General features: G+C 30.1%; 1 protein-coding gene across 2 annotated transcripts in view; it reads left to right on the plus strand.

Moving 5' to 3' along the window:
- The window catches only part of TBCK (TBC1 domain containing kinase), a 154,000-nt gene that overhangs the window by 90,139 nt on the left and 48,992 nt on the right, over positions 1-14,869 (plus strand). For both annotated transcript variants that reach the window (XM_016160823.2, XM_016160822.2), the window contains exon 23: positions 10,451-10,626. In XM_016160823.2, the coding sequence (XP_016016309.2) occupies positions 10,451-10,626 (176 nt within the window). The remainder of the gene's footprint in view (positions 1-10,450; positions 10,627-14,869) is intronic.

The raw sequence follows: 14,869 nt of genomic DNA on the forward strand, positions 1-14,869 counted from the left end.
CTTAGAGCAAAAGGAAACATGACTGGAAAAGAGAAAGAAGAGCTAGACAAAGAATAATCATGCAGGATCTTGTAGGCCACATTAGGACAATTTAAAAAATAGATTTGTAGAGGTATTTTCTTTCTTTTCAATGTTTTTGAATGAAAAATGTCACCGAAAATAACACCAAGTACCAAAATACAAATGCTGTATAGATATTTGTTAAGCATTCTGGTCTCTGTACATTCCTTTCAAGGAACTCTATCACAAGCAAAAGCAAAGGATTCTTAACATAAGTGCCCCAATAGTTATCCATGATTCCTTTCTTCTGCCCTTAGCCAGATATAGAATGGAGAACCGATTTGGTGAGGAATAGAGCAATAGTAGTACAGTTGTTCCAGAAAGGTTTTGTGTTTTCATCCCAGTGAGATTTGATACCATTTTCCTGAATCTGAGCATCCACTAATTATTCACGTTTTCTGTTCGTACCTATATGATGTTAATGCATATCTATTTCTAAGTGCATTTTCATGGAATTGCAAAAGGACAGTCATTACAGAAATTAAATTATAGAGATTTTAGCTATGGTCTTCCTTTTCACCACCAAGTATTAAATAATTAATAGTTTAAAATTGGTTAAGGATAAATGAGAGAGTAGTTAACTTCATCTTATTACCATGATTGTATAGTCACTGGAATAAAAACTGAAAATATATTTTCTCATTAGGTTATATCAGCCTTGTTTGGGGCAATAGATGGGGATGCTGCATTATTTTACAGAAAAGGAGAAATTTTCAAAACAGATGTTAGAATACATGACTTCTAAGCTGAAAATAAATGTTCATGGAAAACAAAGTCAGTGGAATGACTGGTAAAGTCTCAAGTTGTAAGATAATTTTAGGAAGCTGGAAGAATTCTCATAACACTGATCTAGTTGTTGATCTTGAAGCATACCACTAATTTTGCAATATGTAAATAGTTTATAAAGTTAAAAGAAAGACTTCTTTTTAGTCTTTAACGAAGTATAAATTAGTAGTTACAAAACAGGGACTTAGAGTGTTGCATAGAGTATATAGTCAATATTATCATGATGGTTGTGTGTAGTGCCAGGTGCCTGCTAGATAATCAGGGGGATCACTTCAGAAAAAAATTTATAAATGTCTAACCAGTTTTTTTTTTTTTAAAGACTTTAAAAAAATAAACGAGGGGAAATAAAGACTTTTTATGTACTGGCAACTATAATGAAAAGTAAGATCAGGGTTGATTGGAATTTTCTGTTTGCCTTGAAAATTGAGAGTAGGTTAGAGTACTAATACATCTTAAACCTGGTCTTAAGTTTTCAATAATCTAATAGGAAGGCTCTTCATAGAAGAGTTATTTGCTTTATAATTGACAAAGGTTTCTGCTTTCTGAACTTTTTTTTTAGCAGTTCAAAATTTCTTGAGGGTTTATATGTATCTTGGCTTTGAAAAACACTTAAAATATACAAAAATGTTTCACTTTTGAAGTATATTAAAGGTAATCAAATGCAAAAACTTTTAAAAGTCAGAAAATTTCCCTATATATATTGCTGATGGATCATGTAAGGACTAAAATGTATCATACCCAAAAGTGACATTTAACATATATTGTCCATATATGGTTCATATTTTAATAATATATAATACTCATGGGTACCATTTCTTCTTCTTCCTCTACCTAGCCCTATATGTTTACTCAAAAAATGAAAGTAATCTGGTGTGCTGCTTAAATGGTGATTTTCGATAAAATGAAAAATAACACGTGTCCATTCTAAATGGGCAGTGAGTGTGCTGAGTCAAAACAAATAAAAACAAACTAATAGAGAAAAAGAAGAAGACTATGTCAGTATTATTATTGATTAGTTATTAAATATTATATAATGTAAAGCAAATAACTAGAATTTTCTTTTATTGCAAGGTTTTGAATTCGAAAACTTCAAACCATTTCAGTCCTTCAATACAAACATTTATCAGTCACATTAAAAATACTATTGAACTTGATTACAAGGTTTTAGTTGTCTAAATAAATCAGACTCCTGTTTTATTTCTGATTCACCATTAAGTGTAAAAGAAAAAGAAAACAATGGCTGCTACTGACCTGGTGCTAAATCTTTCAAGCTGCTGCACTGTTCTTTTTTTCTGAAGTTGCTGTGTGTGGTTATCAACACCAGCTGCTTTGCATCATTGTATCTATCCACTCAGCTGCTAAATGATGAAGACCATTATGTTAAAAATAGAAAACTGTTTAAGTATCCATATATCAGTAATGTTTATTGCATTTCCTATTTATTTCTCACTTCATCGAAGGCATTAAGCAGTAGAGATGATAGATGCTTAGCAAATTGTGCCAGTAATGGCATGCACATATCATGGATTTGAAAGGCTGAGCGAATTAAAGTAGGAGCCAGTTACATATTATCATTCTCCCTTTAGACTACATAACCAAAATTGTGTTGTTGAAAATGTCTGTTCATTAAACAAATATTAATTTACTTCATACAAGGAATCTGTGTGTAATAAGTGTATATGTATGTATGTGTATAATTAATAATTAATCTTATTACTGGGTTATCATATTCTGTACTGACCCAGAGCATTGATAATTATTTAAAGAGGATCCATTGGTTTCCTGTAACTGTGGCTGATACTTCTAACTTGGGTTATCTTAATCACATGCGATATTACCTCCTGGTTTCAGTGAGTTACTTGATTGACTTGTACGTTAGTTTCTAATTTTTTCAGTGAAAGAATTCAAGTTCCCTCTCAAAATTGCTCTGTAGAATCAATAAGATTTGGAATCCAGTGGAATGTTAGGCATGAAGATGTATTTTTGTACCTTAACTAAGATAAGTAGTGGGAGCACATAAGAGAATGGGTGAGTAGGCATGGTACTAGGAAAGAGTAAAGTTTTAGATATGTGCTTAATATGTCCATGGGCACCTAGATTGAGAACTGAGGCACTATTAGAGATTTTGAGTGACAAAATGACCAGTACAATTTGAAAGTTAGTCAGAGACTAAATTTTCTTCTGATATCCTTCTTTTGGTCTCCTCTGTTATCTTTGGGGAGACTCCTTCTTAAATTAGGTCTGAGACATGCAGTTCTTTCATTTGTATTCCCCTATTATGCAGGACCCCTACTGATGTGTAGGTAACGTGTAGGGCAGGGCAAGTGTTCTGTAGACCTTTGATTAGGTCTCAGTATTTAATCAAGTCTGTGCCCCTGTGTTGTGACCTTCACAAGTGCTTCTCAGTGTCTGCCCCTCTTAGGTGAGTCAGGAAGGCTAGAGGGGGCTGGAGTTGGGTATTTTTATTTCCCTATGTAACAGCCTATAAGGGGCTAGAGCTGAGTATTTCCTTTCCCCTAGGTCACTTAGGCTCCGGTAAAATAGTTTCCCTTGAGGGAAGACTTTGTTAAGGAGAACAGAATTCTCTGGGCATATTTTAAAATGGCTACTTTTCCATTTTACCTGCTAGAAGCACAAGAAAATTTTTTTGTGTGTGACCTTTATGATGTTTAAAGCATGAATTGAACTAGGAATCTGAAAAGGAGCATCGTAACAAGGACGAATCATCCAAAAAATATAATATCATTTAATAATAGTGTCAGTAAGGCTAAACCCCAATAAATGTAAGCTTATGAAAAATACCACGATTAAGACAAAAGGGCAAAGGAAGCAAAGATTTATTTGGGGAAAACATTTAATGATATTTGTTAATAAGACTCACCAACTTTGCATTGTTTTTGAGCTGTGAATCACCTAAAGTAGATGAACTAGTTGTCAAAAAATTCGGTCAGTTTCTATGAGACCTTAGGATAAATCAGTTTATTCATTCAACACATATTTAATAAACTCAATTATATAACAGACACAATACTATGCACGGGGCCTTAAAGATAAGACATAGGACCAGCCCTGTAGGAGGATGGGAAGAAAGCACTGGAGACTTAGAAAACAGCATAAGGATGACACAGAAGTGTGCAACTGCATAACCATCTGAATGTAAGTAAGATGCTAATAGGGTGGCCACAGAGTAGGTGAGAGAGATGCTTGGAGTGGATGGTGGTGATAAAAATTGGTGAAACAAACAAACAGAAACTCATGGATACAGAGAACAAGTTGGTGGTCACTAGATAAGACGGGGAGTATTAGAGGGATGATAGAAAAAGAGAAAGAGATTAAGAATTACAAATTGCCAGTTATAAAAAGTGTCACAGGAATGTGAAGTACAGCATACAGAATATAGTCAATAATATTGTAATAATTATGTATGGTACCATGAGTAGTACACCTAGAATGATCACTTCGTAAGATGTATGAATGTCTAATCACTATGTTGTACACCGAAAACGAATATAATATTGCATATCAAGTATAATAGAAAAATAAATTTTTAAAAAGCAAAAAATAAAATATTTTAAATATTTATTTGTATTGTTAATTTAAAATTAAATATGTAATACTTAATAATGCATATACATTGAAATAAAGCAACACCCTTGGAATTTAAAAAATGAATATAAAAGATATTCTTAATTAACAAAGATATATTGGAAACACTTGAAAACAATAATAATTTAAACTAACATTAAATGTAAATAGAAAAACTAATAGGAAAAAAAATGCCATATGTTTTATTTAAGATAAAAAGCTCTGGCAACAGAATATTTTTTATTTTAGGCATGTATTCTTTAAATCATTTTCCTTTAGAAATCATGTTTTTAAAATAGATAACTTTAAAAGATTAGATTTCTAGGTCTCGAATAGGATTATTATACAAAATAAATGTTTTTTTAAAAAATAAAATATAATGTATTACTTTCAGACATAGTTGTCAAGACATAGAATTAGACATATAATTTAAGCATATAGATATTTCTTATTCTGTTTATCCAATCTAATAATTACTCCCTTTTAAATAGAATGTTTAGTCCATTTACCTTCAATATGATTATTCATATGCTTGGGTTTATTTCTAATTTTCCCATCTGTTCTGTCTCTTCTTCTTCTGGCTTCTTTGGGTTAATTAAATATTTTTAACATTCTTCTTAATATCTTTTTTTTACTTTTAGTTGTGCCTTTTGAATTATATTGGTTATTGCTCTAGGAACTATAATCTGCATTTTGAATTTATCACAGCTTTCACAGAGTCAGTATTGTATAGTTTTATAGAAAATGTAAGAACTTTTGCAGAAGTGTGATTCATTACCTTCCATATCTTGTAACATTGTTGCTATATATTTTACATCTATATTTGTATTATATTTCACAATATAATGCTGTTATTTTGGCTAGTTGTCTCTAAAACATATTAGGAAAAGCAAAAAGATAATCTTTTATATTTACCACCATATTTTTCCATAATTAGTACTCTTTATTCTCTCCTGTAGATTCGTCTCCTCTATATTTTTGGGTTTTAGCAGGTTGACTATGTTGTGCTCCAGTGTAGATCTCTTTGCATTTATCTTGCTTTTAAGACCTTTCAGTAACTTTCCACTTCAAATATATACTTTTCTAAGATTTCGATTTGGTTCTTTTTTTGTTTGCATTTCTCTATTTACTTTAAAGTCCTTGTCTGCTACTTCCAATTCTCAATCATCTTGTGGGTCTATTTTTATTGTCTTATATTTTTCTTCATTATAGGTCACATTTCTCTGCTTTGTGTTTCTAGTTATTGTTTATTATATAGTAGATATTGATAAAGATACATTGTAAGGATTCTGGATTTTATCATCTTTAAAGAGTGTTGTGTTTTGTTTTGCTAGATAGTTAAATAACTGGCAGGTCTTTTTGTTTGTGTGAATTTGGTTTCATTATTTGTTAAGTTGAGTCTCTTAATTTTTGACTTAATCTAAGAATGTGGCTTGTTGAGGTCTTTAGCTGGATACCCAAGGTGCTCAGTGGGAATCTCTCTTAGCCTTAACCAAGCTTCAACATCTCTCAACAATCATTCATCTTTATGGTCCCTCAGCACTTAATATCATTCCTTGAATATAGTTAGAACTCATTATTAGTTCAATTCAATTACATAAACACTAGGGTGGCTTTTATGGACACATTGGCACAAGGAAATATTATTTAGACCAAAACCTAAGTTTGTACATTGCTAACTCTCCTATTGTAAGCTTTATTTTGAAGCTGGATTATGGACAGAAAATTTGGCCAATGTAGAAAATCTCTATAACAACTTTTAATCACTTTTAGAGTTTACAAAGATTTTTAAATTTTTTATCTGGTATAAATATCACAACTATGTTAAGTAGATTTTCTTATCTCCATTTTGCTCTTGAAATAACAGACATAGTGATTTTGTGAAATGCTCATTATTATATAAGTTAGTAACTAGCATTTGCAGTCCAAATCCAGTATGTTTTACTATATAGGAAAACATGCCATTTGTTTACAAAAGTAAGTTTTTGTAGGTCAAACAGTTCCATATGAGCAGTTTTAAATGATTCAGTCCGGTAGCTTCATCAGTCCAGATCTGACTTCCTAGAAAGCTTATTTTTATCTACAGAAATTACAGTACCCTGATGTTAGATAAAACCTTCAAGTAACATATAAGCCATTTCTTTTTTTTCCACATGTGTGAGTCCTTTCTTAGTGAACAGCAAATAAAAAGTTGATTTTTTAAAAAATTAATTCATTTGAAATACAAGACATTATCTCTACAACTTATCTTCTCTAAAGCAATTCATAGTTCATGGTTTTGGTTTGATATACAAAATCATTTACTTTCTTTCCTTAGCAGTTCTCCTGGCTACTTATTCCCCAACTGCCTCACAGGAACAACCATGAGTTTATTATCTCAGAGGGCTGTATGAAACAATAATCATACTATTGTAGACTACAGATTGATGTTTTGGATGGAAATGGATATGTTTTAGTCAAATTGAGCAATATGTTAAATGCCTTGTGTAAAATAAGATATTTCAAAATATCTTCAATGACTCCTATTATCATGTGATTACAGAATTAGGATAAAATTATAAATATTTTAATTCTTGCAAATCCAGTTTTCGAATTATGTCCAGTAAAATCCAGTGGGAATTTTTTTTTAAAATGATAATATTTTTTGACAATGGTATTTCTTTGCATGTGGATGAGAAGCTGTAATTTGTTACCCCAGTTAATAGAGGGATGACATAATTACAGATTTTAAAATTCTTTCATTAGTTTTTTAAGAAAGAAAAAAAAAGTTTTTTGAAACAAGTACCTTAGAGCTAATTATTCTGTCATTTTTCCTAATGTTGCTCCTTTCCCTGTTTTTTGTTTCTTTAACGAATAGAATTATTTTAAGGCAGTTTTAAGTTTACAGAAAAGTGGAGCAGATAGTACAGAGAACTCCCATATTTCCCCCTTCCCTGTTCATAATTTCCCCTATATTTAGCATCTTGCCTTAATGCTTTATATTCATTGAACCAATACAATACATTATTATTAACTAAGGTCTGTAGTTTACACTGTCTCACTCTTTGTGTTGAACGGTTCTGTAGGTTTTGACAAATGCTTAATGCCATGTATTCACCCTTACAGTATTTTACAGAACAGTTTCAGCCCCCTAAAAATCCTCTGTATTTAATCTGTTCATTCCTCCTGTCCTTCATCCCCTGAACCTCTGGCAACCAGTGATTTTTTTATTGTCTTTATAGTAGTGCCTTTTCCTGAATGTCATATAAGCAGAGTCATAGAATATGTAGCCATTTCAGACTTTTTCCTCCATATCTGCTCATAGCTTTATAGCTCATTTCTTTTTATTGCTGAATATAACAAGTCCTTGGATTTTGAAAGGTAAAAATTATTTTTTAAAAAGATAATCTCTTTCTAAAGAGAAATTTACCAAGTGCAGAATAGAAAATTAGCCTATACTCCAAGTGTGTTTAACACAAGAGAGCAGGCTAATTGGGATTTAAGGCTTATGCTGAAAAAAAAAAAAAATTTAATGGAGGTGCTAAAATATTTCATGTGTTTTATATATCTGTAAGTTTGTAAAACCTTGGGTTCCTACTATGTGCTGGCATAGTCTTATTTATACCAAGAATTAAGTAACATCAACCCTCTTTTATGTTTGAGAAAAGAGATGCAGAAAACTGAGTTACCGTATAGTAAATCTACCAGTCACCAAGTCCCGCCCACATATACAAAACTTCCAATATTTTTAGTGCTGTTTTTTTAAATACATAGAGTCATAGATCACCAAACCTATAAGGAAGGCCTTCCACTAAAATACACAGACCAGCACAACTGAATTAAAAAACAATCTTCAGAAACATAATTATGAGAAGATATTACAACTATGAAAAATCAGATTTTCTTTTAAGTAACATAGAAAAAAGATTTACTGGAAATTAAAAAATAATGTACAAATTCAATGAGCTTTACAATAAAAGAGTTGGATGATAAAATTTAGGAAATCTCTTTGAGGATAGAACAGAAATACATATAAAAGTAATAAGAAACAGCAAAATTATTAGAAAATTAATGTAGTATATCAAAATTTTTCTAATAGAAGAAGAGAACGTTGAAAAAGAGATTGTCACAAACATCAACTTTTTCTGTAACTGAAGGATTGCAAAAGTACCATCAGATGCCTACTACATTGAAACGATATATACTTATGTATATCATTATGAAATTTCAGAATACCAGGGATCCTAAAAGTATACAGAAAAGGAGAAATCACATACAGATGATCTCAAATCAGAATTATATCAGACTTGGCGGAAGAAGAGTTATGTTTTTCCTAACTCAAATTCAACCCAAAATGCTATGACTAGTCCAACTATCAGTCCAGGACAGAATAAATATGTTAAAACACACGGAAGATTCCAAAATACTTTGCCTTCTGTGAACTCTTTCTTAGAAGCTTCTGGAAAATGTATTCCACCAAAATTATGGAGTAAATCAAGAAAGAATAAATAATGTCTTACCAAAATTGGGAATTAGATATAGGGGAGAGCCGAAGATAATTAGGTGATTGTAAAGAGAAGTGGACAACAGCTGCTCACTAATCTAGGAAGCAGTTCACAGCCACTGAAACAAGAGAATAGAGGGCTTCAGGAGAGATAGCTTTTCCACCTTTTCCCACCCAAATGAAACATGATGACATGTGTTTTATCATTTTGAAAATAGTTCAGTATTTCTGAGAGATAGGATAGTAATGGATGAGAATAAAGAAACCAAAATTTAGAGACATTATTTCTACCAGAGTCACAAGTACTTCATGGATCTTGGAATTAAAACTGGGAAACCATAATCCAGGATACATGCCTTATTCACAATGCATTATATCAAAATTATGATGCAAGAGAGAAAACAGTCATGCCCTAGCATGAGATTACTTTCTAAGACTAATAGCATATTTAATGTACAGTTTACAAAGTAGTTTTGCATAATATTTTGGTAATGATAAAGTGCTTTGGAAAGATTTTGAGTTAAGAGGTGATATGGGTTAAGTAAATGGAGAATGAGATATCTGCCAGTACTGATAATCAGGGTGGAATTGGGTGGATTCCAGTAAATTTTTAAGATTCACTGTAAACATTTTATGGTGTCAGTAGGGTGTTATGGAAGCAGATGCAAGTGACTTTTCCATTGCCAGTGACTTAAGGACTGAACTACAACCTCTGATCTGGACCATTGATTCGACTTCAATCTTTTACTGGGTGACAAATGTGTGTCAAACTGAGTCGAGCAGTGTTTACAAATATCGGGAGGCCAAAATTATTTACCTTTTGGAAATTAAATAAACAGTATGAAAAAGATAAACTATTTAGACAGCATTTTCTCTCTTTTGCTACAAATTTTTATTTTAACCATATTAATTGGAAATTTTCTAAAATGAAGTGAGTGTCTCTCTTCTTAAGCAGAGTAGAGGAACCTGTCTTAAACTTTGATTTTTCTTCTAGTTGATGTCTGTGTTCTTCTTTCTGTAGAATACCAAGTGCATAATGTCATAGAGCTTTTTAAAAAATACATTTCACTAGATTAGCCATTGCTCAAATAAATAGACCCATGTCTCAAAACATGTTTAACTCTGTTTTAGATATTATGTAAGAAATAACATATTTTATTTTATTTCAAAAAAGTGAAAATATTATCAGAGTAAATGAAGTAGATTCTTAAGTAGATGTTATATCCATGATGTTTAAATACTACAAACATATATACTATATATGTATGTATATATGTAGATAATAATAAATAAAACAGAATATATGCATATGCTTACATACATAAATGTATGCATATGTATATATATAATAATACAAATTATCCCCACCTTCCCATTCATTAAAATGTTAATTAATATTGACATTATTTTTTTTACTGACATCTTTTCTAATTATCATCCCTGCTATATTTGAATATATGCTTTTAGAAAAGATTTTTTTCATAAACATAGCAATTCAAATTCTTTATATATATATTTTTTAAATTTTCTATCTAGAAATTGACATTGAACGTTGCGTGCGAGAATCAATCAACCTGTTTTGTTGGACTCCTAAAAGTGCTACTTACAGACAGCATGCTCAGCCTCCAAAGCCAGCTTCTGATAACAGTGGTTTCAAAAGTTCGACACCTTATTTCTCTATGGAGTGTCCAGATATTCTAAAAACAGATCTGGTATGTATTTACAGATTTCATTTATAAACTCTAAAAGAAAATGAATTTTTAAATTAGTATATTTTGATATCATTATTACTCATAATAATATTACCACTTATGTCCTTTTAACAAAGCTATTTTCTAAATGTGATTGTTTTCATGAAACTCTTTCAGAAAACCTTTTTGTTTATTTAGTTATACAATTAGGAAGATTGTTTCGACATATTCTTTCAAATAACAAGTTTTACTTTTTTTCTATGTAAATATATCTTTTTTTGGATTGACTTGTTACATACAGAGAGAACTACTGAAGCAAAGAATTATAGAGAAAGACTGAGAGTTGATAATAGAATAAGAATGTGCACTTTTTGTTGGTTTACAAAAGAAATCGCATTTTGGAAAACTCTGCCATTCAGGTTTTTCAACATTGTTCTTCTCTCTAAACATAGGGCTTTATTAATGGTCAACTAAGGTTTTAGTTATGATAATTAATATATTGCATATATTTTAATAGTACTATAATATCTTATTTCCATGAAATTGGATTTCAATACATTTGATGTTTTGGATAAATACTCTTTCTTGAGTAATGAATGTCCCTTATTTTTCTATATTGCTAAGAGTGCTTATCATGATTAGGTGTTGAATATTGTCAAATATTTATTATGTTAATAAAGATTGATTACGATCATTTTTCCTCCTTTAATTTGATAAAATATTACATTATTAAAATTTATGATACCAAATGGTTCTTACATTCCTGAGATAAACTCTACTAGGTCACTAAAAAAAAACTAAGGGCTGTATTCAGTTTGCTAGTATGTGCTAGTATTGAATTTCTTCATCAATATTCATAGGTAAGGTCAATCTGTAATTTTTCTTTCCTGTCCTTCTCATTCTTCAATTATAAGATTATATTTGCCTCTCCTTTTTTTGACTGTGTAGTCAGTTTGTATAGGAATAATGTTTCTTACAGGTTGAGTAAAATTTGTTTATAAAACATCTGAGCTTGAGTAAATTTTTATAAGTTTATAGGTTTTTAAAAATTATTTAATCACCATGCTTATTTTATCAAAATATTATTTTAAAATTTCTACCTAATTTTTATGTTCATATATTTTTATATAAATATTTTAAAATTTTTACATTTTAATCTGAAATTTTGTAAAATTGTTTATTCGAAGTCTTGGTTTGTATTTAAATGTTAGTATAATAGAAAGTAAATACAAAAATAATTGCATGCCCTATAACAGCATATTTATTAAATTTAGGATAATTATCATCCTGATTTATATAGTATATATTTATATGTCAGATTCTATAACAGATAAAAAACAGCTTTTCTAAATTGAAACATAAATTACACTCTGTGACTAGTAGAATGAAAGCTTGAAAACAGCTATGAGAGGAAAACTCCAGTTAATTTTAATTTATACATGCATCTATCATTTATTCCCTGAAGAAGATCATTGTGGTAGAAAAAGCATGAGCTTTGCTCTTAGGCTTGTTTCTAAATACCAACTCTGCTCCTATTTGGCTTTATAATCTTAAGTAATTTGCATAACCTCTCTTGTTCCCTGTTTGTAAAAGTGATCATAATTATAATTCCTACCTTGCAGGGCTATTTTAAGAAAAATAAATGTAAAGCACTTAATTCAGTGTCTAATATATAATAAGCACTCAAAAATGGTAATAATCAGTATTCCTTTTTTAGTAATTAAAGGTTAAATGTTTCAACTTTGAAAATTAGTCAAGAATTTTTATGACATTCTTTTATATCTAAATAATTTGTACAAAAAAAGAGATGTTCTGATATTCTTCTATTTCCCCTCAGCTGTGCTAGCTTTATTACTATCACTTTACATTTCGCAGTCACTACAAACAGTAAGGGGAGTAAGGGAAAGGGAGGCTGGCTCTCCAGAGCAGGAATCTTTCTGGAACTTTTACCTTAGTAATTTCAGCTTAAGGTTTTACTTTGATCTTTACGACTTAGTTTCAATACTATTTTGATCCTGAAGCCACTAAAGAATTGACAGAAGAATTATTTAATCTTATGCCAATGTCTTTCCAATCTATTTTTCCTTAAATAGCTAAGACTCTGCTTGACCAAAAAATATATATATATATAATATAAATATGTGTGTGTGTGTGTGTGTGTATACACACACACACACACACACACACACATATTTATATAACTGATGAATACAATGAATTGGGTTTCTTTAAATTGAATATATTTTGGAAAAAAATCTATGAAATTCTTTAACTCTTTGTTAACCTTTAATCACTATATTAATTTATTGAGGACTGGTATAATTAGTTAGCTACATTTATGCTTTGAATAAGTAAGAATTATTAAGTTCTTGATTATGAACACATATACTAGCCTGAAATTTTATTAAATAAATTTTATTTTATTTTATTTGTGTGGTGTTAACTACTCGCATATAGTGTTGTCATAAAGTAAGCAAAGCAGTCATTGAATTATGCTCAATTTACAGCTGTACTTTAAATGGGGATTAAGGATGAGTTTAGTGTAGATAAAAACTTTAAATATATTTTCATACTTTAAGTTCTAAAAGTCTAATATAAATGTCAGTCTACAGTTTCATCTTAATAACAACACCACTGCTTTTTATACCTTGAATAGTTAAAAATAACACCACAGTGCTTTGTAATGGTCAGGTACTCAAGTACATTATTTTATTTGTCCCTAAACAATTATTCAGAGCACTAGATCAATCAAGAACAAAAAGTTTAGCCTTGCATCTATTTTCTTTATTGCTTATATTGTAATATCATTATCTAATGATGTCTTTATAAGCAGTCTGGAACTTTAGAGCAATGGGCACAGTTTTAATGAACAATGAAGATTGGAAACTTGTAATTAAATATAGGACAAAATTGGTCAGCCCTATAGAAGGTAAGTAAAATAAAGAAGTTTGATAGAAAATACTATCTTTTGAAATTTGTTTTTTCCATAATGTGTATATTTTTAACACCCAACCTTGGCCCAAAAGTAAGTTGAAAATATTTCAGCATAAGAAAATGAGCAGTTGGATTTAGTGATAGTCTATCAAAAGAACTTGATTTCCTTGATTAAAACATGAATTTTTCTCCAGTAGTCCAAGTTTAGAGAATTAGAAAAGAAAATTCCTAGACAGACATCTTAAGGAATTCATTAAGAATTCTAATCACCCTATCAAAAGTTATGTTGATAAATTAAACCCTTGTAAATAATCAGATGGTTAGCCAAATAGCAGAATACTTGTACATAATATTGTATTTTAAATGTCTTTTTTTAAACTATGAAATTAATGCCTAATAACGTAAAAAAGTATTTTGTGCATAGTATATTTTTTCACATTTTAAATGACAATATGAACATATAAAGGATTATACATATATAGTATCAATGTTGAATTTTATATATAATAATGAGAGAAAAATATTGATTATGCAAATGAACTTCATCTAAAATATAATCTAAAAGTAATTTATATTTAGTTTTAGAATATATTTTATATATTTTCTGTATACAGACCTACTAGTAAAATATGCACATCATTTAGAGAATTTTCTCTTTTTAACAGTGAAAGACAGCATTGTTGAATACTTGATTCAAGAGGAGACAAGCAGCAGCTTATTCTATTTCTCAGCAAAACTTTTTATTTCTTTTATTTTACTACATATCCAATGTACTGCTTAATTCATATGAGAGAGAATTTAGGAAAGAACTTTGAAATTTATATTCTTGATGTCTTTTACTAATATAAGGTTCGACCTCTCTCAAATCTTCCATGAAAGCAGAGGATTTTTTTTTTATCAGAAAGCAATAGAAGGAAATAAAATATCACAAAAGGCAATCAAATTCTTAAGAGCAAAAGGTACCACGTCTTAACATTGCAGTACGCAAAATTTTCTAGCAGTAACGTGAGGTTTCTATAGTCTTAAATATAATAGAGAGTTGATTGAGGGATACACTGGCTAACATCCACAACCAACAAGTTAATTAATCAATAAATTAGATTGACTCTGATTTTTCACCTTTCACTTTGTTCTCTGTACAGGTAGCAACCATCTTCACTAATGAACTGTTACTGGTTAGATATGGCAAAGAACTCCTAGTTATAATAAATCAGTGAACTACTAAGTTTAGAATATATGGATAGTGATATTTGTCATCATGTTGAAAATTAGCTTAGGCCATAAGGGAATCGGGATGGAGAGAGGAACGGAAAAAATTACATACTCAAGG

The sequence above is a fragment of the Rousettus aegyptiacus genome, unplaced genomic scaffold (assembly GCF_014176215.1).
Source record: "Rousettus aegyptiacus isolate mRouAeg1 unplaced genomic scaffold, mRouAeg1.p scaffold_m13_p_10, whole genome shotgun sequence".
Taxonomy (NCBI): Eukaryota; Metazoa; Chordata; class Mammalia; order Chiroptera; family Pteropodidae; genus Rousettus; species Rousettus aegyptiacus.